Source organism: Lytechinus pictus, chromosome 3, assembly GCF_037042905.1.
Source record: "Lytechinus pictus isolate F3 Inbred chromosome 3, Lp3.0, whole genome shotgun sequence".
In the NCBI taxonomy this organism is placed as follows: Eukaryota; Metazoa; Echinodermata; class Echinoidea; order Temnopleuroida; family Toxopneustidae; genus Lytechinus; species Lytechinus pictus.
The window spans coordinates 62,642,877-62,670,860 of record NC_087247.1 but is presented as its reverse complement, the minus strand read 5'-3'; the positions used below and the strand labels follow the sequence as shown (position 1 = coordinate 62,670,860).

The 27,984-nt window shown below is 35.8% G+C and overlaps 1 protein-coding gene across 1 annotated transcript; it reads left to right on the top strand.

The window, feature by feature from the left end:
* Positions 1-8,913: 8,913 nt before the first annotated feature.
* Positions 8,914-21,356, top strand: LOC129256837 (YY1-associated factor 2-like). Its single transcript, XM_054895030.2, has 4 exons — positions 8,914-9,014; positions 13,969-14,094; positions 16,438-16,560; positions 19,835-21,356. The coding sequence occupies exons 1-4, from the start codon at positions 8,914-8,916 to the stop codon at positions 20,007-20,009; spliced, it is 525 nt and encodes a 174-aa protein (XP_054751005.2). The 3' UTR covers positions 20,010-21,356.
* The last annotated feature ends 6,628 nt before the right edge of the window (positions 21,357-27,984 follow it).

The following is a 27,984-nucleotide window of genomic DNA, read 5'->3' as shown; positions in this document are numbered from 1 at the left end:
GATATTGTTAGAAACAGATAGATGGGGAAAGAAAAAAATCCAGGATGAAACAGAATAACATGATCATCTTCATGTTTTTATAGAAGACATTATCTTGTTTAAATTTACCCCTCTCTGCAACCAAGCGCATGGCGGGTGCCCCGTTTATTATACCACCCTTTTGAATGTGCACTTCAGTTTTGTTTAATAGTATACTCTTTATCCCGATTCATGATTTGAAATAAGTGAGGAACATACATAAGAAACGATAATTGAATTTCAGAAGAGAGTATATTAACTTAAAGGGAAATAACCATGAATACCAACATGAATTCCTTAAAATTGCTCATTTTCAGGTCTTTTTTTTAAATCTCATCTCGCCCTTCGCGCTATAGCATTATTGATCTTGTACCTATAGTCTTTTTGTAGAAATTAAACCTTTTTTATAAATCCTTTTCCCTTTGCGCCATGTCTGGCACCGTAAACATTTAAGAATCACTAAGCTACTGACCCCCTCCCTAAGTGACTAAAAAAAAATCATTCACAGACAACAAAACTTGTGTCAGTCACCCCCCCCCCCCCCCGGACACCCATGATGACCATATTCTCTAGTACTAAGATTAGTACTTTAATTGTTGTAGGATTTCTGCATGTGTTCAACACCGGGCATGGTGGTTCACTGATAGAGCACCCACCTCATGAACGGGAGGACATGTGATCGATCCCTGGCCGATGGGACCTTCTGCCTTCTTGCTAGGCGCGGAAGCATTGAAATATGAAAATGGTAATAACAACTGTTATGTGGGGCATGCTGGTAGCTTCCTAACTGGCTACTCAGGGATAAAATAACACTCAGAATTTAGCCCATTTTACAATATAATTTATTTGAATCGTGTAAATAGGCATATCACTGATTTGATTGGACAGAAACCAGTTGATAAATCATGGCTCCTGACAGATGTTTCTGACACAATGATAGAAATGTGAGTAGCGCGCACCCCCCCCCCCAAAAAAAAAAGATTATAGGCCTAATAAAACGTAAAAACGTGACAGATAATGGTGGTGAAAAGGTTTTGTAACTATCACTTTTAATCAGACAGACGTTCGAATCCCTACAAGTATTAGACGTCCAGTTACACTTTTTTCTGATCTTTACCTACAGGTGTTTGATAGGTATATTATAACCGATAGTTGCGAAAGCCAATGTAGGCCTATTTTTAGGCCCATATATACTTAGCGATTCAAGCTTCCAGTGCTGGAATATCACTCAGGGAGTGGAGGAAGTGTGCCAGTGTGTAGGCCTTTATCATGAATGTGTGGGATCATAGCTACGACCGGACTCATAATAAGCCAGTTTACGGTTAGCTCATGATCAACTTTTCTCAAATGACCTTTGTGATTTTTCATTAGGATAAGCACTATCATTTTCAAATGTAGATGTTCCGTAAGCTTTACCGGTAGAGTATTCAAATTCTAAGAACAAAAGGCATTGTATAGACCAGGTGACTAGAATAGTACATCAGGGATAAAGTTTGGAAATCTGTTTTATTGTCTGCCTTTGGCACATCTTGGCTATTGTTTAGGCTACTGTCAAATACCAGTGATTATGAAGGCTCTATTTATTACTCTTCAGCTTGGATGTGATAAAATGAATATTTTGAAAGGAATACATGAATAATCATCTAATCACAAATGCCTATGTCAGTGAATTTGAAAGCCACCTTCATGGTTTATCTCAAATGACCTTTTTCTGCTCGTGCGCAGTTTACAACCGTGAACAGGCTTATTATCTTCTCATCTTTAATGAGAGACATGTATAGGACTATATGCATGTAAAAGCAGATTTTCGTTAAAAAAATAATTAAATTTCAGAGATGTTTTTCATGTTTAAAATTGCCTGAAAATGACAATAAAAATAGAAACTCACACAACATTTGAATTCGTGTTAGTGGATGACGCAGCTCAAATGCCCTTTCTACAGACCCCTCCCCGCCCCCCCCCCCTCCTCCCTCCCCCCTCCCATTCCCCCATTCCTCTCAACACCCTCGAGCCTCTCCGATATTATATAAATTAAAACATATTTGGTTTTGAAATAGAATAGGCCTAACCAAGAATTAATTTTAAAAAATAATAAATCAATAGAAGCTATTAAATTCACTTTAAAAGCTGTGCGAATTCTGACCGGATGCCATCATAGGTCCATGATGCCATCAAGACCAAGGAAAGAAGACAAAACTGACAAAACTCAAATACACACACACATAAAAAAAAAAATTTGTAAATTTATCATGTGCTGGATACAATTTACAGAATAAAACAGAAATTACAAACATTGTCAAACAATGTCAATATGGTTCAACAGTTATAATCTTATCCCCATTCATGACCAAAATATGATAAAATGTACATTCGTTTTATAACATAGAACTTTTATTGAGCAGTTTATCGAGAATCCCACAGCACTCTTCCACACAAAAAATACATGCTCAGGTGCTGAAATGTAGGCTAGTTAAACAGCACCAAAAGGCAAAAGTTCAATCAGAAGCCAGCGTTGTATTTGGGTAAAATTTTTGCCCAGAAATTGTGGTCATGGAGGGAAAACGTTCATCTTCAGGGTAATGTATTTATTTGAATATAATTTTCCGTTGTATGTACATGGTTATTTTCACATTTTGCCCTGAATGGAGTGATGAAATGGTAAAGTTTGAGTCGAGGCCCCTGTCTGCCGTGTATCTGCATTAGGACCCCATCTCTCATCTAAATTCTGTGCAGTGGGGAGCAGTCCGTTGCGCCTGCCCGTACCGTGGCGCGAGGTACAGTATCCGATAGGTACTCGAGCCGAGGCAAGTTCGGCGCTAATGCAGTTTCGCACCGGCCGACTTCGGGCCAATTTCCCCACTAGTATCGTTCGCAAATGTCATACTCGTAGCAAGTTTTTCATTTTCAAGGTCAATATATGCCCACCGTTTTTTTTTTATATTTCAAACAATCGGGAACCACCCATGGGTCCATGATTATTGCCGCCGTCTACAAAGTCAAAAGACTACAGCCTACAGGAAAATTGAATCAAACTCCTGCGAATTTCCCCCAAAAAATTGTAAAACTAAGTACTTATAAGAAACTTACCAAACGATGTGAAGTCAATTCCCCCTAATATGATGAATATCCCTCAAATAGCATTGATTTTTTCTTCTTGTTGACAAAATACGGACCCTGCTACCATCTCCCAAATTTTTCGTCTAATAATATAGTCACGTATTGACTTTGTATTACCGGACACTATTATGATTCCGGACGCGCATATTACTGCGTTCGAAAACAATTTCGTACCGTAAGACTTCCGCAATTCAATTTCACAGAGCAATACATAGAACAGGATTGCAAACAAGGCGAAAAAATCCAACTTTTACCTTATTTATCTCTAAAATGACAGAAAATGCTTGAAATATCAAATAACATAGTTTTGCATTAACAATTGATATATTTTCTAACGGAAATATGGGTCTGATCTGCCGAATTTCAATCTCGTCCGCTCCTTCGATCGAATGATGAGGTGTGGTGTATTGTGGGTGATCGTCGACGGCTAGTTCTCAAGGTACCCGTGCGCGAGGTTTACCGTGAGTATAGTCGTCGACGATCGGCAGCGCATCGATAGAACTTGATGAGCGTCACGATACGAACGAGCATAATATTGGAAAGTTCAATGAAACATGCAGCTAACAAGAAAAAATAAAATAAGTTATCAAACACGAATTTATTACCAACATCTGCTCAGAATCGATATAAAAACAGCAAACAAAAACTTAGAATTTACTCATGATATGATATAAGAAGAAAAAATCACACAAACTTGTTCTAACATCATTATAATCAAGAATATCTTTACCTGTCCGGCGCGCGTCCGGAATCATGATGTAATTTGTCACGCACGAAAATAACTGTTTTTCGTGGAGGGGTATGCGGCAAGTGCGATGCAAAGAAAATGGTTGGTAAATATAAAATAATTTTACCATATTCATGATTTTCAGAATATTTGGAATAGCAAGTGTGAATTTTTCTTGATTGTATTTCCTCTAGTTGTCATTTTTAAAGCACTGAAATAAAGGTGTCCGGCAATAGGATACACTGCCATACTACTAATGTCAATGAGCTAAAGTGGGCCGAGGGCGCGCGATTTATCTTAATATCAAAGACACTACAAGGGAAAGACTAGGCACAAAAACTATTTAACACGGAAATCGATGCAAAGCTTTACGCGAAGTTGGCAAAATGTCCAATCTTTTTACTGTAAAGACTTTGGTCAGTAGAGGTGCAAGGCCAATATTGGAGACTGTCTCCATTGTGGGAGATTATCTCCAATATCAGAGACTTTTGTAAAGAATTTGGGTATCCAATTTCAGAGACAGTCTCCAGTTTTGGAGACCAATTTCCTTTGTTTACATTTGCTGCAAAAGGATTACCTTGGCGGCAAATAAAAATGTGATAAGCAGATTCCTCATGAAAAATTACCCCTTTTCACCTTCTACTTTAAAAATTTACCGTCTACTTTTGTTTTGATAAGGAATTTTGTTGTCAATCACACACAAAACAAATGGGCTTCTGACCTCAGTGATACAAAATTTAACGTGGAAAAAATCATGCTTTTGTTGGTGTTGTTTCTTTTGTCCTTTTGCAAAGCAAGTCTCCAATGTGGGAGATTGTCTCCCCTATTGGAGAGAGTCTCCCATATTGGCCGTGCGCCTCTACTGTTGGTGGAACGTTAATTGACAAATGAACGGTAGCACTTACGGGGCTTCGTTGAAGGTACGTAGAATTTTCTATATTTTTTGTTTAATTTGTCATCGCTTTGAATATTTTCTAAAAAGTATTATCGTCAGCAAAAATAATATAAAAAGTATGTTTTTTAAGTTATTGCATTTATTGGTGTCTCTATTTTATCAAACAATCATTAGAATTGTGCCACTCACACTATTGCGAGGTTTATATTCTATACGAACCTCGCACAACCATCGTGTTTTTGTAGTGGATTTTAGAGTTGTCGTTAACATCGCTTCATAACGTGAATGATGTTAGCCGAATCCCATTCCGCTACTCACCAGGGCTTTTTATGGTATAAAGCGTTCCATTTTCAATTTTTAACATATTTTTTTAATTTAAAAGGACACAAAAAAGAGCAAAATCGCTTACCTCCGCCTGGAAAGTGGCTTCACACGTCTCTTCCACGGAAATAAAAAGGAGATCGTTGGTGGCGCTAATACAGTTCACAACCTTAATTCAGCTTGGTGGTTTTTTTTTAACTAGATTCATGATTCGTTGTATGCGCAATTCCAATAATTGTTTGATAAAATAGAGACCCCAATAAATGCAATAACTTAAAAAACGTACTTTTTTATTATTTTTGCTGACGATAATACTTTTTGGAAAATATTCAAAACGATGACAAATTAAACAAAAAATATAGAAAATTCTATGTACCTTGAACAAAGCCCGCAAGTGCTACCGTTCGTTTGTCAATTAACGTTCCACCAAAGTCTTTACTGTAAAAAGATTGAACACTTTGCCGACTTTGCATCGATTTACATGTAAGATAATTTTTGTGTCTAGTCTTTCCCTTGTAGTGTCTTTGATATGAAGATAAATCGCGCGCCCTCTGTCGCTCATTAGACGAAAAATTTGAGAGCTAGAAAGGTGACTTTCGTATTTTGTCAACGAGAAGAAAAATCAACGCTTAAATGACGCATTTTGAGGGATATTCATCAAATTATGAGGAATTGACTTCACATCGTTTGGTAAGTTTCGTAGGAGGACTTCATTCTGTAAGTCCTCGTATTCATTTTTCGGAAAATAACGTTATTTGGTGAATGCGCCGTGCCTTCAATTATTCTGTAGTCGGCGGCAGAGATGTAGCCATGGGTGGAATTGTGCATACAATGAATAAAATTGAAAATGGAACACTTTTCACCAGAAAAAGCCCTGGTGAGTAACGGAATGAGTTTTGGCTAACATTCGTGTTATGAAGCGATGTTTACCGACAACTCTAAAATCCATACTGTAATCACGTACACGGTGCGAGGTTTGTATAGAATACTAACCTCGCAATACGTGTGAGTGATCGGGAACAGCTGTATTTTGGCTCAATGTTGATTTCATAATCGCTAATCAGAACTGCAATACATTCTGGGATCGAAAAGGGGGCCGTTAGCTAGCTCTGCAATTTCTTTTTTTGTTTTGAAATGCTGAATAAGTAATATTATAAAATAGGTGTATTATTTCAAGCATCGCGATTGGCCAATACGCATCACATGACATCCAACTTTTTTGGTGCACTGCACAGCAGTGCAAAAGGTGCGCAACGAAAATTGACATTGCACACTCAAGCAAACCAGTGCGGTAGAAGTCTTGTGAGAAGTCCAACAAAACTGTACTGTAACTTTTCAAGAATTTGTTTCTGTGTTGCTATTTTATAAAACAAATAATGCACTTGCTCTGTCGTGCGTAAAAGTAAATGCAGAGAAAGCTCGGTTTCTTCAGATGGTGCACACTGGGCACTCGCCGCCAGTGGCTTGTGCACAGTGCGGCACCTATCTAAAGAAACCTCGCGTGCTCTGCATTTCCACTAACGCACTCGGCTGCATGCATTATTTGTATAATATTAATAATAAAATCAAAAAGATTAGGTAGGAAAAGTTGAATAATACCAAAATATGGTTTTATTCCATCAAATTTTGAGTGTGCAATTCCCAATTGCATAGTCAGAAAAATAAATCCACTGTAGGCCTACTCTTTGAGACTAAATTAGTCATAATATCGGCTTATATATATATATGTATATATATATATATATTATATAGTAAATAGTGGTTGTAAAATACGAGCTGTGATTGGCTAGATTGGTACCACATGACCTCTCTTCAAAAAGTTATATTGTTATATTGTTCATGTACATTATAACTTTTGATTTTTGGAGGTTAAAACCTGTGTTAAAACTTAAATGAATGGGGAGAATATTGATTGATGGCAATGGGCATTAAACCAGAAAGCCCTGTGCATCTGCATTTACTACATGTTAGTGCTGTTGTCGATAGGCCTCAAATCGACATTGATGTCAACATAACGAAGGATTTTCAATGTTTCCGACATGTCGACATGCACGCACCCGGGGGGGGGGGGGGGTACTCGACCAAAAACGTGGTAGGTATGTGCTGCGGGCGAGACAAAAACCGGGGGTCTTGGAGCGGACTTATTGTAAAAAGGAGGGTCCGAGGAACGGGCTTCGGAACTACAAATGTTTGTGAAAACGGGGGTCCTTGGAACTGGTCGCCTGCGTGTGCATCCCTATGGAGCATGCATACGTGTATGCAGCTAGCCCAGCAGCACGGGTGCCGGGTGCGCTCGTGCAGAGGTGATGGTTGGACAGCGCTCTGCGGCCGCTTTTCACCAAAATTGCAGCTCATTGTGGCGGATCAATACGACCGGAACGGCGTAACGAAAAATATGCGAAGCTTTGGAAGTTTGGAGCGGATTTCTTTTCTCTCGATAAGGAGAAAATGCTATGCTTCGGAGCGGCTTTCTTAGTTATTTTTCTCAATAAGATGAAAATGCTATGTACTGGAATGGAAATTTGAGTGTAAAAATGGGGGTCCCCTCCGCGGCACATACCCACTATGCATTATATACTGAGTGCCCCCCCCCCCCCCCGGGGCACGCACCCACATCGATATACAAGTAAACATGAAATAAAAAGGGGTCTAGCCTCAAGTCACGAGTGTAAAGCTTACCTGAAAAGTTAGAAGCATTTATCCACAGTAATTGGCGCAATTAAAAGGTTTATTCAGCTTAACAGCGCATTGAATTAAGAAAGAATGCCTGCGAGCTGAGCGGCAGCAGAAATACGTCAGTGCTGGATCCTAGCCCGACGATCATTTGATAGACTTCTCCATATATGCAGCTCGCTAGCGTCAAGCGAGCGTAACATGCATACGGAAATAAAAGGAAGGGGAAAGCTGATCGTGCGTGAAGAAGTGTTGCCCGCGATCGTACGTAGTCACGTGACTTCCGTCATCTTGCTAGTCCCTTTAGCGTTCATCTGCAATGCGAATGAGTGCGATTTCATGTCATTTGCTGCATGAAATAGTTTACACGAAACAGAAGTATATCTGTTTATTTTGCATTTAACTGCATTAATATACAACGGAAATGATGTGGAAAGACTTCACATTAGGTGTTAAATACTCAACTTTTCTGTAAATGAGACAAATTTTCTAGAATGTCATTTGGAAAAACTGAAAAAAAGTGTAGTCCCGCATACTGCAGAAAGTGTTCGTGTTTCAGTTTGGTTTATTTTCATCTTGCAAAATATAAAGGGCCTGCATTTTAATATTCGACAAGTAAGAAAACACAAATTATACAATAGTACAATATTTTGATTCAATAGATATAAAAAATGGTAATATCGAAATTGCAGATTAGAGACGCACACAAGACAAAATAAAGATGAGAACATGAAGGGAAAATACTTTAATTTAACTCATTAGTATCATCAATTTGTTACAGAGAGAGAAAAAAAAATTATGAACATGCTTTAAAAACAGCAGGAAGAGAGAAGGGAAGATAATGAGGGTGGACTGGCGATGTTTAAGAGGAACAAATAGCCCTGATTATCCAAATGAAGGTTATTTTGGTACCGAATTACAAGCAAACTAAAAAAAAATTTACCATAAAATCAAGGATCCAAAATAGGTCATTACTTTTTTTTTTTTTTTTTTTTTACTTGGCAGCCCAATTAAGGGGTTGGGGTAGATCAGCCACTGGGTTGTGGCTAAAGTAAAGGTTATAGTTTTCTCACTACAGGCCTACTTGGCTGTTATGTTGAATTTAAGATCGGTAGCATTTCATAAAAGCACTTGTCAGACGTTTTATCGTATACAAATTAGCATGGCCCTGGGAAGCGGGGATAACGGGGATGCTTCAGCACCCTCAAGATTTTCCTGGAGGTGCATGTGTGTCATTATTCTCCATATAGGCAGTACCCCCAGGTATTCCGGTAGGTGTTGAAAAATTGAGAAATGTAAGCAAAATTACTTTTTTTTTTGCTTGTCAAATTTCTCGGGACCAAAATCACCTTCATTTTGTAGTGAACCTTTTTTTTTTGCTTGTCATGTCAAGTGCACTTCAGCACCTCTACTAAAAATCTTTCCGAGGGTCCTTATCATATATGATTATGATTGATTTTTACATTTTCAAAATTATTCATATAGACCAAAATGCTATGCAAATATGTTTGGAAAAAAAGCGAAAAAATTGTCCATATTTTGGGCCTGCTTTGCGTGAAAAGGTTGTGCGGGCACCAATTTTTTTTAAATTAAAAAATTATTTTCCCCCCCTATTCAAAACGGGTTAATGCCCCTTATGTCCTTAATATTACGTACATGACACTTTACCAAACCCCTAAGTAAGTAAATAAATAATATATTCAAAATGCAATTATCAAATGTTCAGGAGTGTACACATACTTCGGCTATCAGACTTAGCTCATTAAACTGCCCCCCCCCCCCAATAAAAGCAGAAACAGAATAAGACACATCTAGGGACAACCCCGCCTGTAAGCAAACAAAATATTGTTTCAGTAGCAGTTAAACTCACAGACAGGTTGATACTAGCTTGATATATTCATTGGCAGTGATATATCTTGTACGTGCTTGAGCGACTTTATTTTTTTCAATTAAGTATTTATTGAAAATATAACAACATAGTCAACAAAAAATACAAATAAATCATGAGAGTTACGACCAAAAGTAGTCAAAGAACATCAACAGTGCATAAAGAGTATAGACAGAGAATGTTCCAAAAATAAACCTCCACTTAAGAAAATGAGCATTAGAGAGATTACCTTTCTTAATTATAGCGATGCATGTTTTAATCAATTTCTTTGTTCCATCATGGTGAGGTTTAAAACAAACAAATTCAGGGATCTTATTCTGAAATTTTTAGAGATAGGCCTAAATATAATATTGTAACTATAGAAAAATGTATGGAATAAGGGAATCTTTGCTCGGGACTGTTTTCTTATTCTGCACTGCCATTCCGAGCTGCGTGCAGACACAGTACGATCCAACACTGGGGGACTAGCAAGAACTGAAACAAAAAGCTGGGCCATTGAATTGGCGACAATTCGGTGCGTGCATTGTGGATGGGTACAAGCCTTCCCTTTCCTTTTATTTCCGTACCCATCACTATTCACCATGCTTGATAATACGCTGCTCCTCAATGTTTTATTTTTCACATAGACGTGAGCAGCAGCAAACACGTGTTTTTGTCAAAGTTGTGACCGCCGTAATTGAGCGCTTACTTCATTTCACGAAGTCACAGAAAACTTACCTTCCTTCGTTTGGAGATCGTTGCACGGATCGCCACAGAAGTGGTACTGAAATTATCGATCAATTTTTATTATTTTTGTCTCGCCTGCGTAGCGGAGCGAGACATAGGTATCACTATTTCCGGCGTCAGTGTCGTCGTCGTCAACAATTGTGTTGTACACCCAATAACTTTCTATAGCTTCGAGGTGGGATCACCAAATTCATACCAGAGGTCCATCTCCTGAAGGCACAGGTCAAGTTCGAATATGAGTCAAATTGGAATAAGGTCAAAGGTCAAAGAACTTTCCATGACTGGCACTGTGCTGTGTTGTACACATAATAACTTTGTACACCCAATAACTTTCTATAGCTTCGAGGTGGGATCACCAAATTCATAACAGAGGTCCATCTCCTGAAGGCACAGGTCAAGTTCGAATATGAGTCAAATTGGAATAAGGTCAAAGGTCAATGAACTTTCCATGACTGGCACTGTGCTGTGATGTACACATAATAACTTTCTATATCTTCGAGGTGGGAACATCAAATTCATACCAGAGGTCCATCTCCTGAAGGCACAGGTCAAGTTTGAATATGAGTCGAATTTGAATAAGGTCAAAGGTCAATGAACTTTCCATGACTGGCACTGTGCTGTGTTGTACACATAATAACTTTCTATATCTTCGAGGTGGGATCACCAAATTCATACCAGAGGTCCATCTCCTGAAGGCACAGGTCAAGTTCGAATATTAATCGAATGTGAATAAGGTTAAAGGTCAATGAACTTTCCATGACTGGCACTGTGCTGTGTTGTACACATAATAACTTTCTATATCTTCGAGGTGGGATCACCAAATTCATACCAGAGGTCCATCTCCTGAAGGCACAGGTCAAGTTTGAATATGAGTCGAATTTGAATAAGGTCAAAGGTCAATGAACTTTCCATGACTGGCACTGTGCTGTGTTGTACACACAATAACTTTCTATAGCTTCGAGGTGAGATCGCCAAATTCATAACAGACGTCCATCTCTTGAAGGTACAGGTCAAGTTCGAATATGAGCCAAATTTGAATAAGGTCAAAGGTCAATGAACTTTCCATGACTAGCACTGTGCTGTGCTGTACACACAATAACTTTCTATATCTTCGAGTTAGGATTGCCAAATTCATACAAGAGGTCCATCTTTTGAAGGTGCAGGTCAAGTTCAAATGTGAGTTGAATTTGATTAAGGTCAAAGGTCAATGAACTTTCCATGACTAGCACTGTGCTTTGATGTACACATAATAACTTTTTATATCTTCGAGGTAGGATTGCCAAATTCAAACAGGAGGTCCATCTCTTGAAGGTGCAGGTCAAGTTCGAATGTGAGTTGAATTTGATTAAGGTCAATGGTCAATGAACTTTCCATGACTGGCACTGCTGTGTTGTACACACAATAACTTTCTATAGCTTCGAGGTGGGATCGCCAAACTCGTAACAGAGGTCCATCTAAGTCATATAGCATACATGTAGTTTTGACATGCAGTCTCTTCATGACTGCAATATGCAGGCGAGACAACGCTTGGCGTTTGCCTTGTTTTTTGTCAATTTGAGGAGCTTGCCTTTGCAGCACATGTGTATGATTACTGTTGCGATCGGTGATTCTCAAATTAGCTCCGAGCGTTATTGCGCAATGCTTGTGAGACCTGATTGTGGTACAAAAACTTGATTCTCCAGAATAAATGTGGATTAAATCAGTGATTTTGGAAGTGAATTCACTATAGCTTAGTCAAAATATGTTTTCCCGAACTGAGCCTGTGTAGATCTAGTGTGGGAATATCACCTGTGTCAAGGTGAATACACATTTGATTGAGAGAGTGTTATGTGCCACGATCGAATGATTGTTAGGGAGCCTAGGCTAAATTACAGTCCCTTTTTCATGTCGACATTGTCGATGTCGGGATTAATTTTTAAGCGACATGTCGACATGGATTTTTGTTCCCGACAACAGCACTACTACATGTAAGCGCATGCAATGCGTTGAATCTTACTTTTCATAGTGACGTCACCTTTTCCTGACCCGTGCAAGGTACATTTTGGATGGTACGTGTGCAACGGTACGAATGTTTGAGATTCAGCCTCCCATTCGCTTGCATACGTCAAGTAGGCGTTGTACAATTTACTGTGGTAAATAGTGAACATGCTATCATACAATATTACTGGACTATATGAACTCCAAATATAAAATTTTCCCTCGTGCAGGTCTATTTCACCTCGGCCTCGGTGAAACAAACCTGCACTCGGGATATAATCCAGTATATTGTACTTGCCCCGAATAATGCAGTGCTATACCTCACATTTATTGAATTGATACAGAGAAAGTTATATGAAATTTACCGTTAAAAGTTATATGAAAAATCCCTGACTGCTAATTGGCTGATCATGCAACCCCACGCCCAGATCTGTGTGTGAAGGACAAGTCCACCCTAACAAAAAGTTGATATGAATAAGAAGAGAAAAATCTAACGAGCATAGCACTGAAAATTTCATCAAAATTGGATGTAAAATAAGAAAGTTATGATATTTTAAAGTTTTGCTTAATTTCACAAAACAGTTAAATAAACATCCTTGTCGGTATGCAAATGAGGAGACTGATGACATCACCCACTCACTATTTCTTTTGTATTTTATTGTGTGAAATACTGAATATTCTAATTTTCACCTCATTGTCAAGTGAAACAAAGATTAATTCCTCCCTGAACATGTGGAATTAACATTATTTTAATACTATATGGGTCAGTCAAGTTGGCCCTTGTTGTCAAATCTGTAAAAAATGAAAAATTGTATAATTCAGACAATAAAAAACAAAAGAAATAGTGAGTGAGTGACATCATCGACTCTTTCATTTTCATGTCAATAAGTTGTGCATATAACTGTTGTGAAAAATAAGCGGAACTTTAAAATGCCATAACTTTCTTATTTTACATCCAATTTTGATCAAATTTTCAGCATTATGCTAGTTTGATTTTTCTCTATTTATTCAAATCAACATTTTCTTGGGTGGATTTGACCTTTAAGTTCCAGAGACCCCTTTTTTTTCTACAAAACCATCCGCAGACACAGATGGTTACCCCATTAGTGCAAGCTCTAATGGCTAAATGCGTCACCCAATATGGGCCTATGTTTTGTCCAGATTTTAAGCATTTTGCTAGGTATAACAGAAACAATATTATTTTAATTGATGGTACACGTTCCTCCTGAGATTATGGCCCATATTCTGAAATCAGATTTAAGTTAGACCACTGTCTAATTCTGTGCTAAAAGTATGTTTTTATTTTATTTTTCCTGTTGCTTTTATGATGGGAAAATTTGATGTGTTCATGGGAAAAATTTTAAAATTTTGATACTTGCAATTTGTGAACTACATTTTGATATTCATAATGCACTTGAAAGCAATTTATGCTTATGGGATCCATCCCTTGGACCCTTTTGGAGCTTGCCTCTCAAAACCAGCAAAAGGATTTACTCCCGCCTATTTTAGTTTTCCAGCAAATTTGGACTTTATGACTCCTCCCCCCCCCCCCCCCCCCCCGCCATGATAACAGGCACTTGTTACACCCTGATGTATACAATGTATGTATTTTTCATATCTTGTCAGGAGACAGAAACGAGTGTCTCGCTCTCCAGAAGCCAACTACTGGGACTGTAGTGTCTGCACCTATCGTAATAGATCAGAAGCTTTTAAATGTGAGATGTGTGATGTCAGAAAGGGTACTTCTACTCGGTAAGAAAGTTTAATAATTTCCCAAATATCTTTGTTTTTGTCTCGCCTGCATAGCAGAGCGGGACTATAGGCGCCGCTTTTCCGACAGCGATGGCAGCGGCGACAACATTGTTAAGGTTAAGTTTTTTAAATGACATCATTACTTAAATAGTATGGACATAGTTCATTAAACTTGGACATAAGGGTGATCAAGTATTATTGAACATCCTGCCTTGGTTTCAGGTCACATGACCAAGTTCAAACGTCATTTAGGGTCAATGAACTTAGACCATGTTGGGGGGATCAATATCGAAATCTTACCCAAGGTTAAGTTTTTGAAATGTTGTCATAACTTAAAAAGTATATGGACCTAGTCCATGAAACATGTGTATAAGGGTGATCGTGTATCATTGAAGACCCTGCCTAATTTTCAGGTCATATGACCAAGGTCAAAGGTCACTTTATAGGGTCAACAATCTTTGACCATGTTGGGGGTATTTGTGGAAATGTCATCATAACTTTGAAATTTTATGGATCTAATAATAATAATAACTTAGTCTTATATAGCGCTTTTCATGATATCCATATCTAGTTCATGAAACTCAGACATAAGAGCAATTAAGTATCCCTGAACATCCTGGTCATTCAAGGTCAAACTTTGGCCATGTTGGGGTTATTTGTTAAATTCAATTGGCATCATAACTTAGAAAGTTCATGGATCTACACATGTAGTTCATAAAACATAGACATAATCAAGTATGACTGATTATTTTAGGTCATATTATCATGGTCAAAGGACATTTTTGGTCAATGGATATAGTATTTTATTATCATATGAGTGTTTCATTTTGTTAATATTTATTCAATAGCTATTTTCAAAGTCAGCACTGCTGCTATATACCGCGTAATGCAGGCAAGACTGCCAGAGGCATTCCACTTGTGATACATTGTAGAGTTCTGCCTTATGCACCTTAATATTTGACTAATGATTTCCCTTTCCATATACAACAAATAACATACATAAATAATATTGGGTGTTTAGAGTTATTGAGTTGTGCTTAATTTCTTTGTGAATAAGTAGATGTGATCAATTCTAGATACAAGTAGATAGATCAATGTCGCCCTCTATGTTCATGTTAAGGTAATGAGGAAGGCAGTGTCCTGTTGTGTGTGTTGTCAGCCAGACCCCAGCTTCCTGGGAGGGATTTAAATTTCCCTTGGCAGGGAACTCGCTCATTTCCCCCTTAGGTTAGTGTGAACAATACAGAGAAAAAGAACAGTTATTGATAAATATCAAGTGGGTCACCATTATTATCCAGCTACATGTATCACTAGTGGACCATTACATCTCGAGCCTACATTTCTTACTTCTAAGAAATGAAATATTTTTGACAGAACAACTTCGCAAATTTTTTTCTTCCAAGATTATGAGACCTGTTCAATTAATTCAAATTTAGTCATTCAGATGGCAGCCAACTGTACACGTTTCATCAACAAATCATTTGTGCAATCAATTGTTTCAAAAGTAGGTTCTACATTATTGAATGTAAATTCTTTACAGTCTTTGATAGACTGTATATATAAATATGTTTCATGTAATATGGTATAAAAGAATTAGATTAAATGTGATAATTGGCTAATTTGCAGACAACAAATGCTGTACTGTTTTCTAAAACATTGTAATCATTTAATTTTATGGGTTTTCAAGTTTGTTCTTGTTAAGAGTGAAAGCACTAAAAAAAATATTTTCAATAGGAAGAGAAAATTCATACAAATTTAACACTTAAAATGTCATCAAAATTGGATGTTGTAAAATAGTAAATGTAGCAAAGTCTTGACATTTTTTAAAGTTAATTTGAAAGTTTTGCTTCATTATACAAAACATTTATATCCTGGTAAATATGCAAATGGTAGAACCAATGGTGTCACCCACTCACTATTTCTTTTGTATTTGTTATGTGAATTGCGATTTTTTTTTTCCTCATTATAATGTGAAACAAGATTCTTCCCTGAACATGTTGAATTGCCATTTCTGTCACCTATTGTGATTTGATGAAGAGTCTTCTCCTTATTACTAATTAGCAAAACTCTAAATATTGTATAATTCTTACAGTATAATACAAAATGTATTTTGATATCCTAATACTGAAGATTGATTTTCCTCTCTTGATAGAATGAAGTAAACATTATGTAGTACCATTGGTGGTGATGGCAGTTATTTAAAACCAGGGTAATCACATCCTTAGACCCTTTGGAAGTGCATAGACATATTAGATAATGACTTGATGTGAACTATAAAAGATCTGGATATTTGTATTATTATTATTAAAAGTGTGTCTTACTACCATTCCATTTTTTTTCTAGTAAGCCACGTTTGAATGCACAGGTAGTTGCTCAACAGAGAGCCCAACAATTCATGGCCCCTGGAACTGGTCTACACCAACCCAAACACCTCAGAAAACAAGGTTTAAATCAAAGGAAAAACAGGTAATATTTTACCCAGGGCTGTGATAATATCAACCCACATACAATTTATTATTTTCTTTAACCTTCCTCAAGAACTTTATTTTTTATGAAACTGTGATCTCGCAGAGCTCTAAGTAACATAATATATGCCTTTTTGGTTTGTAAATGTGAGAATAAGTGATGAAATTATATGATCCACCGTATTGACTTTTAATGACAAATAATAATCTGTAAAATGTATATTAACTTGTGGCAATGTTGTATTTGTAATGGATAAGGTACATGTATATTGTTACAAAGTACCTTGTTTTCATGTTATGATTCGGGAGACATGGCCTGATCTTCATATCCTGTATGCGCACAGTCAGTAATGTCCCAGTTCATACTTAAACGTACCACTTGAAGATATCCGAAAAGACCGAAATGCTGCATGGCTTCAGATGTTGAATCAAATTGATACCAGCAGAGGATGTCCTACAAAATGTATATTTCAGTGCTTGATACTCTTATCTCATCTTTTGTTGTGTTAGTCAGAGTTCTCATTTAATCTGTTACTCCTACATGGTGAATATTGTTTTTCATTTGAAAAAATGTATAATTTTATAAGTAGCAGCAGTATGTTATTTTGCAAAAAAAAATATTATTTTATAGATGCATGTTGTATATAGAGGTTACAAGTTCTGTCATTTTCAGGCTTTTAAGTTAAATTGTGATTTTCTCTGATTAATTATTAGCACTTTTCCTGTATGATTACAAGCATTTACATGTATATTTCATTCAACAGGATCTCTTACTATATATAGTGTGATATGTAGTCATGTTTCAATTTATCTAACAAAAAAAATTGCAGTGCAAATTGCAGTCATTCATTTTTTTAGGACATCATCATGGGTTAAAAAGTTGAGATAAAACCTGGCATGAATTGTCACTTTAATTTTTCTTATCTAAATCCATTGCTAAATCTTTCATAATGTTTATATATTTATATTTAAACCCCACTTATCCAGACATGACAGGAAATATCACAGCTTTAGAAGCACAACTTTTTATATAGATCATGTTGTTGTGAACTACATTCATTCTGCCTTTTAAGTTTAATACAAGAAGTGCTGTCCAAACAACTTCAGACACCCCTTTATGAATTGGCACACATTCAATTCTTGCCAGTTTTATTGGTTGACGATCAACATCTTGAACAGCTATTTCATCTCAAGTTGTGAATCTTTTTTTTATTCAATAAAACTGTTAAGGTCGCAATAAAGAAAGAAAAAAAATAAACAAAATAATTCCTTACTTGAAGATTGTCTTTTACGACAATGTCATTTGTCACTAACGAGTGCAAGTGTTCTTACACTGTCCTCCAGAAAATTGTACTACACATGTACATGTAGTTCGCACTTTAAAAGAAGAAATAAATGCATTGGTAACCGGAAATTAAATACACATTTCAGTTTTTTTTTCTAGGTCACATAAGAAATAATGTGTTATGCATGCATGGTGAAGATGTCTCGGAACATAATTTAATTCAATGAATACTGTATTTGATAATGCCAGTGCTATCTAGTTCTTTCAGAGCATGTAACTCATAGTTAGGCATGTCCCTTCAGATGCACTTACATGGAACAATAGAATTAAGTTTTATTGTCAATTATTATTGGGTTTTATTTGCTAGAAGTGTGATTATAACACATTTTTTACCAAGAATTTGCATTCAGCATGGTGCACATGTGATCTTTATTTAATATGTGACAGAATCTTTGGCAAAATTATCTCATTCCCACTTTACAGACAAAGAAATTCAATTTGCACTTGTACAATGGAATGAATCATTTCAAAGGGTTCAATCATTTAACTTGCTTTGTCTGGGAATGTCATTATAGCGGTAGTTTGTACTTTTTTTTTCTCCTTTTTAAGACAATTTTGGAATTCAACTAAAGGAAATGTGCCAAAAGAGCATAACCTTGTTATAAGTTTTGATAAGTTTCATGGTTCATTAACATACGGTTTTGTTTTTGAACTATTATTTCCTTTGTCTGGATATGTAAGATTTCTAGAAAAGCACTCGAGAGGGGGGGGGGTTATGATGGTTTTGTTGGTTATTTCATAATTTTCATTGAACCAATTCCAAATTTCTCCTGTATAAAGCCATTGCTGCACATAAAAACATTATTATAGATTTTATGCAGCTATTGGTCAACATGATGATGGTCATTGGCATACAGAGTCATTTAAAAAAGATTTTTTTATCAAATGAATGGAGTTTTTTTCCTCTTATTTTTTATTCAATCATGCAACTTGTTTTCAAAGTCAGCACTGCTGCTATATTGTGCTATATTGAATTAAAAAATGCAAACGAGACTGCCCATAGGTGTTCCACTTGTTATTGCCATCTTTTACAAACAAAATGACTTAATCAATATCATGCATCATCTCAATGCATCAATATACATGAAGTGCACCATTGAATAGGCATCTAGATAATCAGCACAAAATGCTATGTATTATTATAGTTATGTTCAATTTTCTCCTCGTACCTATAGATTATCGGCCAGATAAATGACGTTTGAATATCATTTTGACTGTACTCAATACCTCTTATTTCATTGTTGTATAGTTACTTCTTTCTCATATAATATTGGCATTTTTTTTTTCCTTTATTTTTCCCCAATAATTCAAATATGATTCAATGACCAATAATGACTCTTTTTTTCCTTCCTCTGACACCCCCTCCACTTGATCTACATTTCACATATATATTTTTTAGCCTTAGGGCATTTGAATGGAGTGGGTAAAGGAAAAAAGAATCATGGTATTAAATCTGAATGCATGTGTTAAAGCTCATGTTCCAGCTCCAAATTACATTTCATGCTACTTGTCTATCTCAAAATAAGGCTTATTGGTCATATGACTCAATGCGATAAGGAGTGGATATATTAAGAGTGGGAAGCACTTGATGAGGCCACTACTGGGCTTCAATGAGATATGTGTATAGCTGGTAATTTAACTCTGTAGTGTAAGAAAAATGTCCGGCATCATTGGTTCACCTTGAGTGTGTAAATTGAATTCGGAATTTAGAGTAATTCTTGAATAGTTTTACTTAAGTGATGCTGAAAATGCTACATGAACATATTGCTTCAGGTACTCTACCCGCTACTTCCAATGGATATTTTCAAGAAGTACATATATTCAGTGAATTTGAAATGCATGTCCCTTTTATGTTAGTACTTTTTTATTTTACTTCTTTTTGTGTGTACTCTTTAATTGATTTTTTTTCCTTCCTTTTCTTTCACTACAGACCAAGATTAAAAAATGTTGACCGAAGTAGTGCTATATCAACTCAGGTTGTGGTGAATGATGTGTCTGTGATCATCACAGAATATAGAGCAAAGGCTCACACAAGAGTTTCACCTGAATCAGATGATAATACCTCTTCAGGAGATCAAACAACTAACAACATTAATGGAGTCTAAGACTGAATTCATTTGTAACTGAAAGGTTAAAAAACTACTGAAGGGAGTTATTATGACTTTGATATGCTGCTTTACCTGCATTAAGAATGGAGATGAAGTGGTGGACTTTGAAGGAAAAGTAGCTTGTATGGTGCTGTAAACATGTCATCTGGATTCTCATTGTTGTTGCTTGAAACTAGTGGCACTGGGATGGGATGCTCTAAAGGTTTGGAGGGGCAAGCTAATGCATTTTAACAAAGGCTCTACCCTCAAAACATTTTTCTGTCCAGAACATTCCAGTGCCACTGCCTGAAGCTAGTTTTATATTCTTATGTATTTGTAGATAATTCAGAATTGAATATTGTTAGTTTATCAGGATTTATGTCACAATATCAAAATGCTGTCAGAGTCACTGCAGTTGAATGAATGATAATCTTTGAAACAGTTAGGAGGATTAGATCTTGCTTTATGATAGTCAATTCTCAAAGCTTAAAATCAAGTTTATCGTGTGATTGTCAGATCCTATGCTGTTATGTGTGTATATTCCTCTTCAAGGGGGAAAATTGTATATAATGTAAGAGGAGAAAATAGCTCTTGCCAAAAATTATTTAACCTTTCACCCTAAATGAAAAAAATAACTGTGCATCAAGGTGTTTTTGTTAGGAAGATTATGTCTATGATAAATATTAGTATCTTTCGAGAAGTAAAACAGTATTTGATTTGATGTATAACAGACACTTAAAAAAGAGATTAATACCATAAGGATTTTTTTCAATTCAGGTTTACTAAGTACAAAATGTATTTGCTTGTAACCTGGTCATTATGTGACACTTAAAATGTTTATTAAATTTATTTCATTAAAGTTGAATTAAGAAGACGATTCCAAATATTGAGATATTTACATTAATAGCAACCTTACAACCCCCCAAACACTAAGAGGTGATTCGAACCCCCATTTTCTTTTTTCAAAATAGTGAATTTGAACGATTTATCCCTACCCATTTTCCCCGAGTTCGCTCCTGCAATGCCTACCGAGACGGGTGTTCTTTGAGTGTGACGTCACCGGGGGGTATTCGGTCCCGGTGTAGTAAACAAGGCAGTGCCGCTTTGTGTACTATGCACGTACGCCTTCATATGGAATAACTGCAGTTGAAGTTGTATCTGCGAGCCATAGAACTTGCAAAGAGGAAATGATTAAAATATTTGTGGCCGTACTATTATTCCAAATATGTAAATTCCCTCAGAATGATACCATAGACCCTAAAGGAATAATTTCAAGGTGAATAATATGAAATTTGATCGAGATCTTCTCACCAGTCGATAACGTAGCAGACGTGTTATTATGACATATTTATCCGCGTGTGACGCGGCTCTTGCAAAAAAACACAGTTGGTTGCAGAATTGCTTTGTGCCGACCGGCCGCCCGCTCCGGCGCAGCTAGCTGTCGAGCTACCGTACCGCATACCTTCCTTGTTGTCTTCAACCATAGAGATGTATACTAATTACTATAATTCTATACGGTATATCTCTCTGTCTTCAACTCACTTGCGAATTGCGTTTGTATGTGTGACGGTGACCCCTAGCGTAATTAAATATAGAAAACAACTCAGAAGGCCGAGAAAGAATAATACGTTTGGTTCAAGATTGTTCTGTGGAATGAGCTATGAGTGGAAATGATCCAGAGGATATCGATATAAAAGTGGAGTCAAAGACAAAAGAAAAGAAGAAAAAACGCCAGGGGATCGCTGCACGGCCACCAGACCATAACAGTACACTCAATGCCTGGGTGTTGTGTGTATAGTATTATGCGTTCAGCGCGCGCTGAGCGAGAGCTGAGCTATCCGCCGGAATTACTTTCCAGCTACTCACTTGATTGAACATCGTGATAAAATAAATGAGAAATAGTGAAAATATCATTCAATAACTCACTGTTTGCTATCTTACATCATTATTGAAGAGTTCATGATGGTTATTCATACTGTTTTTTATACAGGGAAAGTAAAGATTTGTACATATCAGTCCTATTTGTTTGATTCGAGTTGCTTTGAAAAAAAATTGTAAAATATCTTTCTCTCTCTGCATAGCATTTCTGTATGACATTCAGGCACCTCTTATACTAAATTCCCCCCGGTGACGTCACACTCCGAGTGACTTTTCTGTACACTCGTCTCTCGGGCTCTGACAGGTGGCTAATTTCATAGACTTTCAAAGCAAAATATCGAGAAGGCAGGGGATTTTTGTGACATGCTATCTGTTTGAACAACTTATGTATACTATATATTGTGTGTAGAACCTATATTTATGGAAACTCACCCCCTTCTTAATTCAACTGTAAAAGAAAAAAACAGGGAAGGCCTTTCACCAATATGTTGGTCTCCAACAGGGCCCTGTAACAATATAAAGACATTTTATGACATAACATAGACAAAAATGTAAACATTAGTAGAATGATCATAACTCTGAGGTGGTAAGTAAATGAAAAGTTGAATAACAATGAATCTGGATTCATTTGAATTCACTTTAAAGCATGAAATTAATTTCAATCAATAAATCTGTTTGTATTATTAACAAAAGGTAAATGTCCAGCTGCGACAGCTTCTTTAAAATAGAATATTTCAGTTTTGTTTGCTGCCTCCCCCACCCTTCAAAAAAGTAAAAGTAAATTATAAGGAAATGCTCTCATCTTGGGCCTGTTTCACAAATCTTGTTTGAAAATAAATTTGCAATATCAGTTAATAGTTTTAAGAAAAAAAATTGCCAGTTGATTTTTAGTTAAGATATATTTCATATATTCTGGTCTGTCTAGATGTATATGTATTTTTCTCTCTTTTTTTTTGGGGGGGGGGCTGATGATGGTTCTACATTAACATGATATCTGCTTTCTGTATTTTAGTCAAGTTCAATTGCACAGATTAAATGTGTAATAGAAGAAACCCCTCCTTTGCCATGCATACAAATTTTATTACTATATTATCACCATATTTCATTACTATATTATCACTTTATTGTTACCTCTTTGCTCCCCCCCCCCTGAAAGATGTATCCAGTGGGGAGATGCTTTTCTTTCATCTTGGAGTTAAAGGCAGTACACATGATCCTGAGAGGCATAACATGTTAACAGATTGCTTTAAAATTTAAAAAGAAAAGACAGGTTCAAATCTTGCTTTAATTCTATTAAGCATGTCATGAAGCCATGAAATTTTGTAATGCATACTTTGGGAAATTTAACTTATGAACGTTTTCAGAGATATTTGTGACAATTTTATTGTTTCAATACACAGAACAGTCTGTTACACCTAAAAATCATTAGAATGAGTACAAATGATAAACATTTTGTAGAGAGTTTGATTACATTCCTTGAAATACATAAGTAGAAAGAATTGCACTAATGCTGTTAGCTAATGACATGTTATGAAAGAATTTTTATATTGTATATACTTTTTGCTATTTTGTTCAGTTATGTGCATTTCAATGCATGTGTGTTCTTCTTGATTTTGAATGTTATGCATATGATGAGATTTAGTGTGAAAAGTAATTCATTTTTTTAATATTGCAATTACTTTTACTTAATATACCATTTAAACCATCCATTTGAGCATCTGTGACTATGAATATTTCTTTATTTGTATATAATATAGAATTATTTTGTGCTGTAAATAACTAAATTTGCTAGACTGCCTGCTGCTGATTCATTTTGCTTGTTTCAAGTGTGTTGATATGATTGAAGTTAATTTTGAGTATGAGTGATGATCTTTGACTTCCAGGTTCACAAATGTCAGAGGGTTATCACTCATCTTGAATAATAGCTACTCTATGATGGTTATGTTCTTTTATGTCAAAGGTTAAGAGGCAAGTTTGATAGTAAAATCAAATGATTAATTTGCACAATAACGTCATTGATCACACTTTAGATGAGAACGAACTATATCTTGTTCGTCAAATATTCAATTCTTGTAAAATTTTATTTTTATTTAGAGATCAACACTAGTCGTCATTGTTTAATCTTTTTTCAGGACTATCACTATAGATGTTTTTAATACACCTATATTATGATTGTGGGCAAATGTTTCTGGTAATAATAATAACTAGTTTTTATACAGCACTTTTCCCATAACGGCTCGAAGCACTTTACAGCATATTATTACCCCGTTCATTGGATTCATTTCAATGCTGCATGGAAAGTGCATAATTTCCACACCCTGGGGAGCATTCCTTGCATTTATCGCGGCCTCATAATGGTGCTGGCAAAGTCTAACACACAAAAACTTTTGCATCCTACCGGGTGACCATTTAGCACCTGGGTTGAGAGTGGCAAAGTGTGGATTAACGCCTTGCCAAAGGGCGCTAGACCGCAGTGGGATTCGAACACACAACCGTCTGTTTACAAGGCGAGAGTCAGAACCACGGCTCTGGTACTGTCCTGATATTTTGATATCAATTGCTTTCTGAACATTTGTGTTTTGTTTATGCTGCTCCATACCCCCCCCCCCCCCCACATTTAAAAAAAAATTATACACAAACACTTCAATTGTCTGCAAGATTTTGTACTTCCCTTGTAGAAAAGCTTTGAAGTTTATTTTTTTTGTATGTGAAACATTTGGGTCATGAATTTTGTTTGATGAAAGGTCAACATGTACATGTATGCCTCAATTTTTGGTATACATTTGATAATTTGTGTTTTGCTGCAACCATCAAAATGACATCACTTTGCTCAAAAGCAAGATGACTGCAGGAATACCATGTAATTTCCAGCCTGCTTTTTTATTTTACTCTTAATGAAGCTTGATATATTTTTGGTTTATATATAGAATGAAAAGTAAATGGAGGACTAAGTGGCATTGCTAGTTGTCAATTTAATTTTCAAAGTGTAAGGTTTCTCTTCAATATTTTTAAATTTTATAACAGTAACTGTTGTATTTAGTAAGAGCATACATGTACAATATATCCTGATTAGTTTGACATTCATAAAATGGGAGTCCTTTTTTTATTTTTGCTCGTTCAAAGTAATTTCATATGATGAACTTGGGTTAACGTAGGAGCTGAACCTATTTCCAGACCATTTGATGTTCTTGAGTTGTACAGTTTCACAAATGTAGAAGTCTCCACTGAAAATCAATAGAAATAATGTTTATTATAGAAAAGAAATGTAAGACAAATTTATAAAGGGTCTGATCGAGACTAACATTGCCAACATTTTAGTTTTTATTGTTGAAAAAAATACTTAAAGGGGAAGGAAACCTTTGGAACAACTTGGCTTTTGTGGAAACTGAAAAAACAAAGAATTAGATCAAAGCATGTTTGAGGAAAATCGGACAAATAATGCGAAAGTTATGAGCATTTGAATATTGCGATCACTAATACTATGGAGATCCTCCAATTAGCAATGTGACAAATATTTGTGATGTCACATGTGAACAACTTTCCCATTGATGGACTATAGAATACCCCAAAATTGTCTATTTTTGCTCTTATGGTGATACAAACTCTTTATCCATAATGTATTGCTTGAAAATCTGCATTACATGCCCTCCTATAGAAAGAATACATGATCTACTGATAGATGTGATATTGCAGTTTTAGTGAAAAATATAAAAAAAATAATGGGGAAGTTGTTCACATGTGACGTCACTCATCTTTGTCATGTTGCCAATAGGAGGATCTACATTTTAATAATGATCTAAACTTCAAATGCTTACTTTCTTATTATTCATTCAATTTTCTCAAACTTTCGTTTATCTATTTCTTTTATTTTTGTGTTTTTGCACAAGCTGTCGTTTCAAGGGTATCATTTTCTATCAAAGTTATGACCAATACCGATGACATCTGAATATGTATGTATGTTTGTTAAATGTTTGTTATATTGAGTTTGTTATGAAATATGTGCAGAGTAGTATTTTTAATAATTGAAATCATGTAATCAATTGAATTCTGTATGAAATTATTTAAATGTGATCTGTAATCATGAAAGCCCTCTAACGAGGCATGGTCACCATGTTAGTATCTTTTCTCTTCTCTGTCTCTCATAAACCACAGAATTCACAACATTGTATCTTGTCATTTTCTGGGACATGTATATTTTTTTTTTGGGGGGGTAATAAAGTTTTTTTTTAATGTTTAAATCGTAATGGATTGGACACTGCCTTTTGGGTTCTGATTTTTCTTTAGGTAACTAATTACCTCTTCCTGAATAGCCTGACCAATTCAGTATTAGTACAGTAACACTTAATGGTAACACTTGAGGTAGATATTGTCACCAGTTCCATCCTTCCATATTTCAAATTACAATATGTGTCTAAAAAGTAATACATACAGTACATACATTGCCTACTGGAACTGAATGGTCCCTGTACAAGGTCTATAGGGATACAAGAAGTAGAATTCAAAGGTTTTTTTTTTATTTGCCTACTTATCATTCTGATAATTTGTCAATGCACATAAAAGTTTGCTCAGGCAGAGCAAATTACATGCACACAAATATGATTTAACCTAGGAACTTATTGCATACACTGTATTTGAATTTGTATTCATAAACTTTAACATTTAAAAACTCTTCAATTTTCATATGGGGCCTATATTTTATTATATGCCTTCATCCAAGAAAAATGTAATAGAGGAAAACTATTAAACCATGACAATTTAGCTATTTCATGCATTAGTGCAAATGAATTAGTTGCCCTTACCCTACATCACAATTAAATCAATGGAGTCAATTTGATATCTCCATGGGTATAATGATTACAACTTCTTAAAAACAACTTAAAAATTGTGACTCGCTCGTGTTTCATTTCTTTCAAACTTTCACCTTTCTGCTTCTGTAATTTTCCCTTTTCTTCCCTTTTAAAAACAACTTTTTTCTAGATTGGTTTCCTTGTGAATATTGATCTACTAAGAGCTTATAAATTTTCTATCTCAAAACTTCACTGTTTTCATTGTATTTTCTTGATGTTTTTCCTGCGCGTTCCTTACTTATACATTTACATCAACGTATTTTAATGTTTATTTTCTGCAAATTTCGTAGCCTAATATTCCGGTTTTCTTCCTCTATCTATAATTATGGAGATCTTTTCTGATTTGAATGAAGCCTGCTCTTCACCATTAGATCTATGCTTATATGAAGAAGAAAAAAAACGCATGATAACATACCTGTCACGTTTGTCCTGTTTTTATACAGTTCATATTTTGGACAAGTGTATATGTATCTGTGAAGCATTGGAATAAAATGTTCAAAACTCGTGCATATCATCCCCACCGATTTTTTTCACATTCTTTAATGAGTAATTTCAGTTTATATGGTGATGATGATGATGGTGATGATGATGATGATAATAAAAATTATAATGGTGGTGGTGATTATGATGGGAAAAAAAGCATTTACATGATATGTATGTTATAAAATTTTAAAGGTATTGACAAATATCTGTGTTCCAAAAAATGAATACTATTAAAAGTTGTCCATAGCTACATCAATGAAAGTTGTGCGTAAAAAAAATCTACACTAATCCAATGATACAGTTCAATTAATAACAATCCATCTATAGTAATAGATAAAATGAAAATGAATCATCAGTATGAGGGCATGAAGCTGAAAACAGATTGAAAAACTATTGCTTATGAATTTATTTTGCTGAGGGGCAAAGGAAAGGTAAAGTGTAAACCCAGATACAGAAAAAGAATAGAGAGTAGAAGCCTAGGGAACGGACACGGAAAGTAGAAGAGCGGTGAAGTAGAAAAGGAAGACAAATGGGGTAGAATAAGTGAGTAATGACAAATGATAAAAACTGAAATATCAGAGAGAATAAGTGGATAAAAAATAATGGAAGATGGTAAAACAGAGATAGTGAAGGCAGATGAGAAGATAAAAAAAGAGGACGAGCGGAATAAGGAAGGCGAAGATTAGGATTGAATCTTGGAAATTCCTGACTGCAAGGAAGTAGACTTCTGGATGCCTGGGGTTTGGAATCATTATTTAGCTTCACTATCACGCTTACACGCATGC

Excerpts from the sequence above, each read along its gene's own strand:
- LOC129256837 (XM_054895030.2), top strand. The coding sequence starts at position 8,914 with ATGGCCCTGGGAAGCGGGGATAACGGGGATGCTTCAGCACCCTCAAGA. Across the intron at positions 9,015-13,968 it reads CATATAGGCAGTACCCCCAG|GAGACAGAAACGAGTGTCTC; the intron begins GTATTCCGGTAG and ends ATATCTTGTCAG. Across the intron at positions 14,095-16,437 it reads AGAAAGGGTACTTCTACTCG|TAAGCCACGTTTGAATGCAC; the intron begins GTAAGAAAGTTT and ends TTTTTTTTCTAG.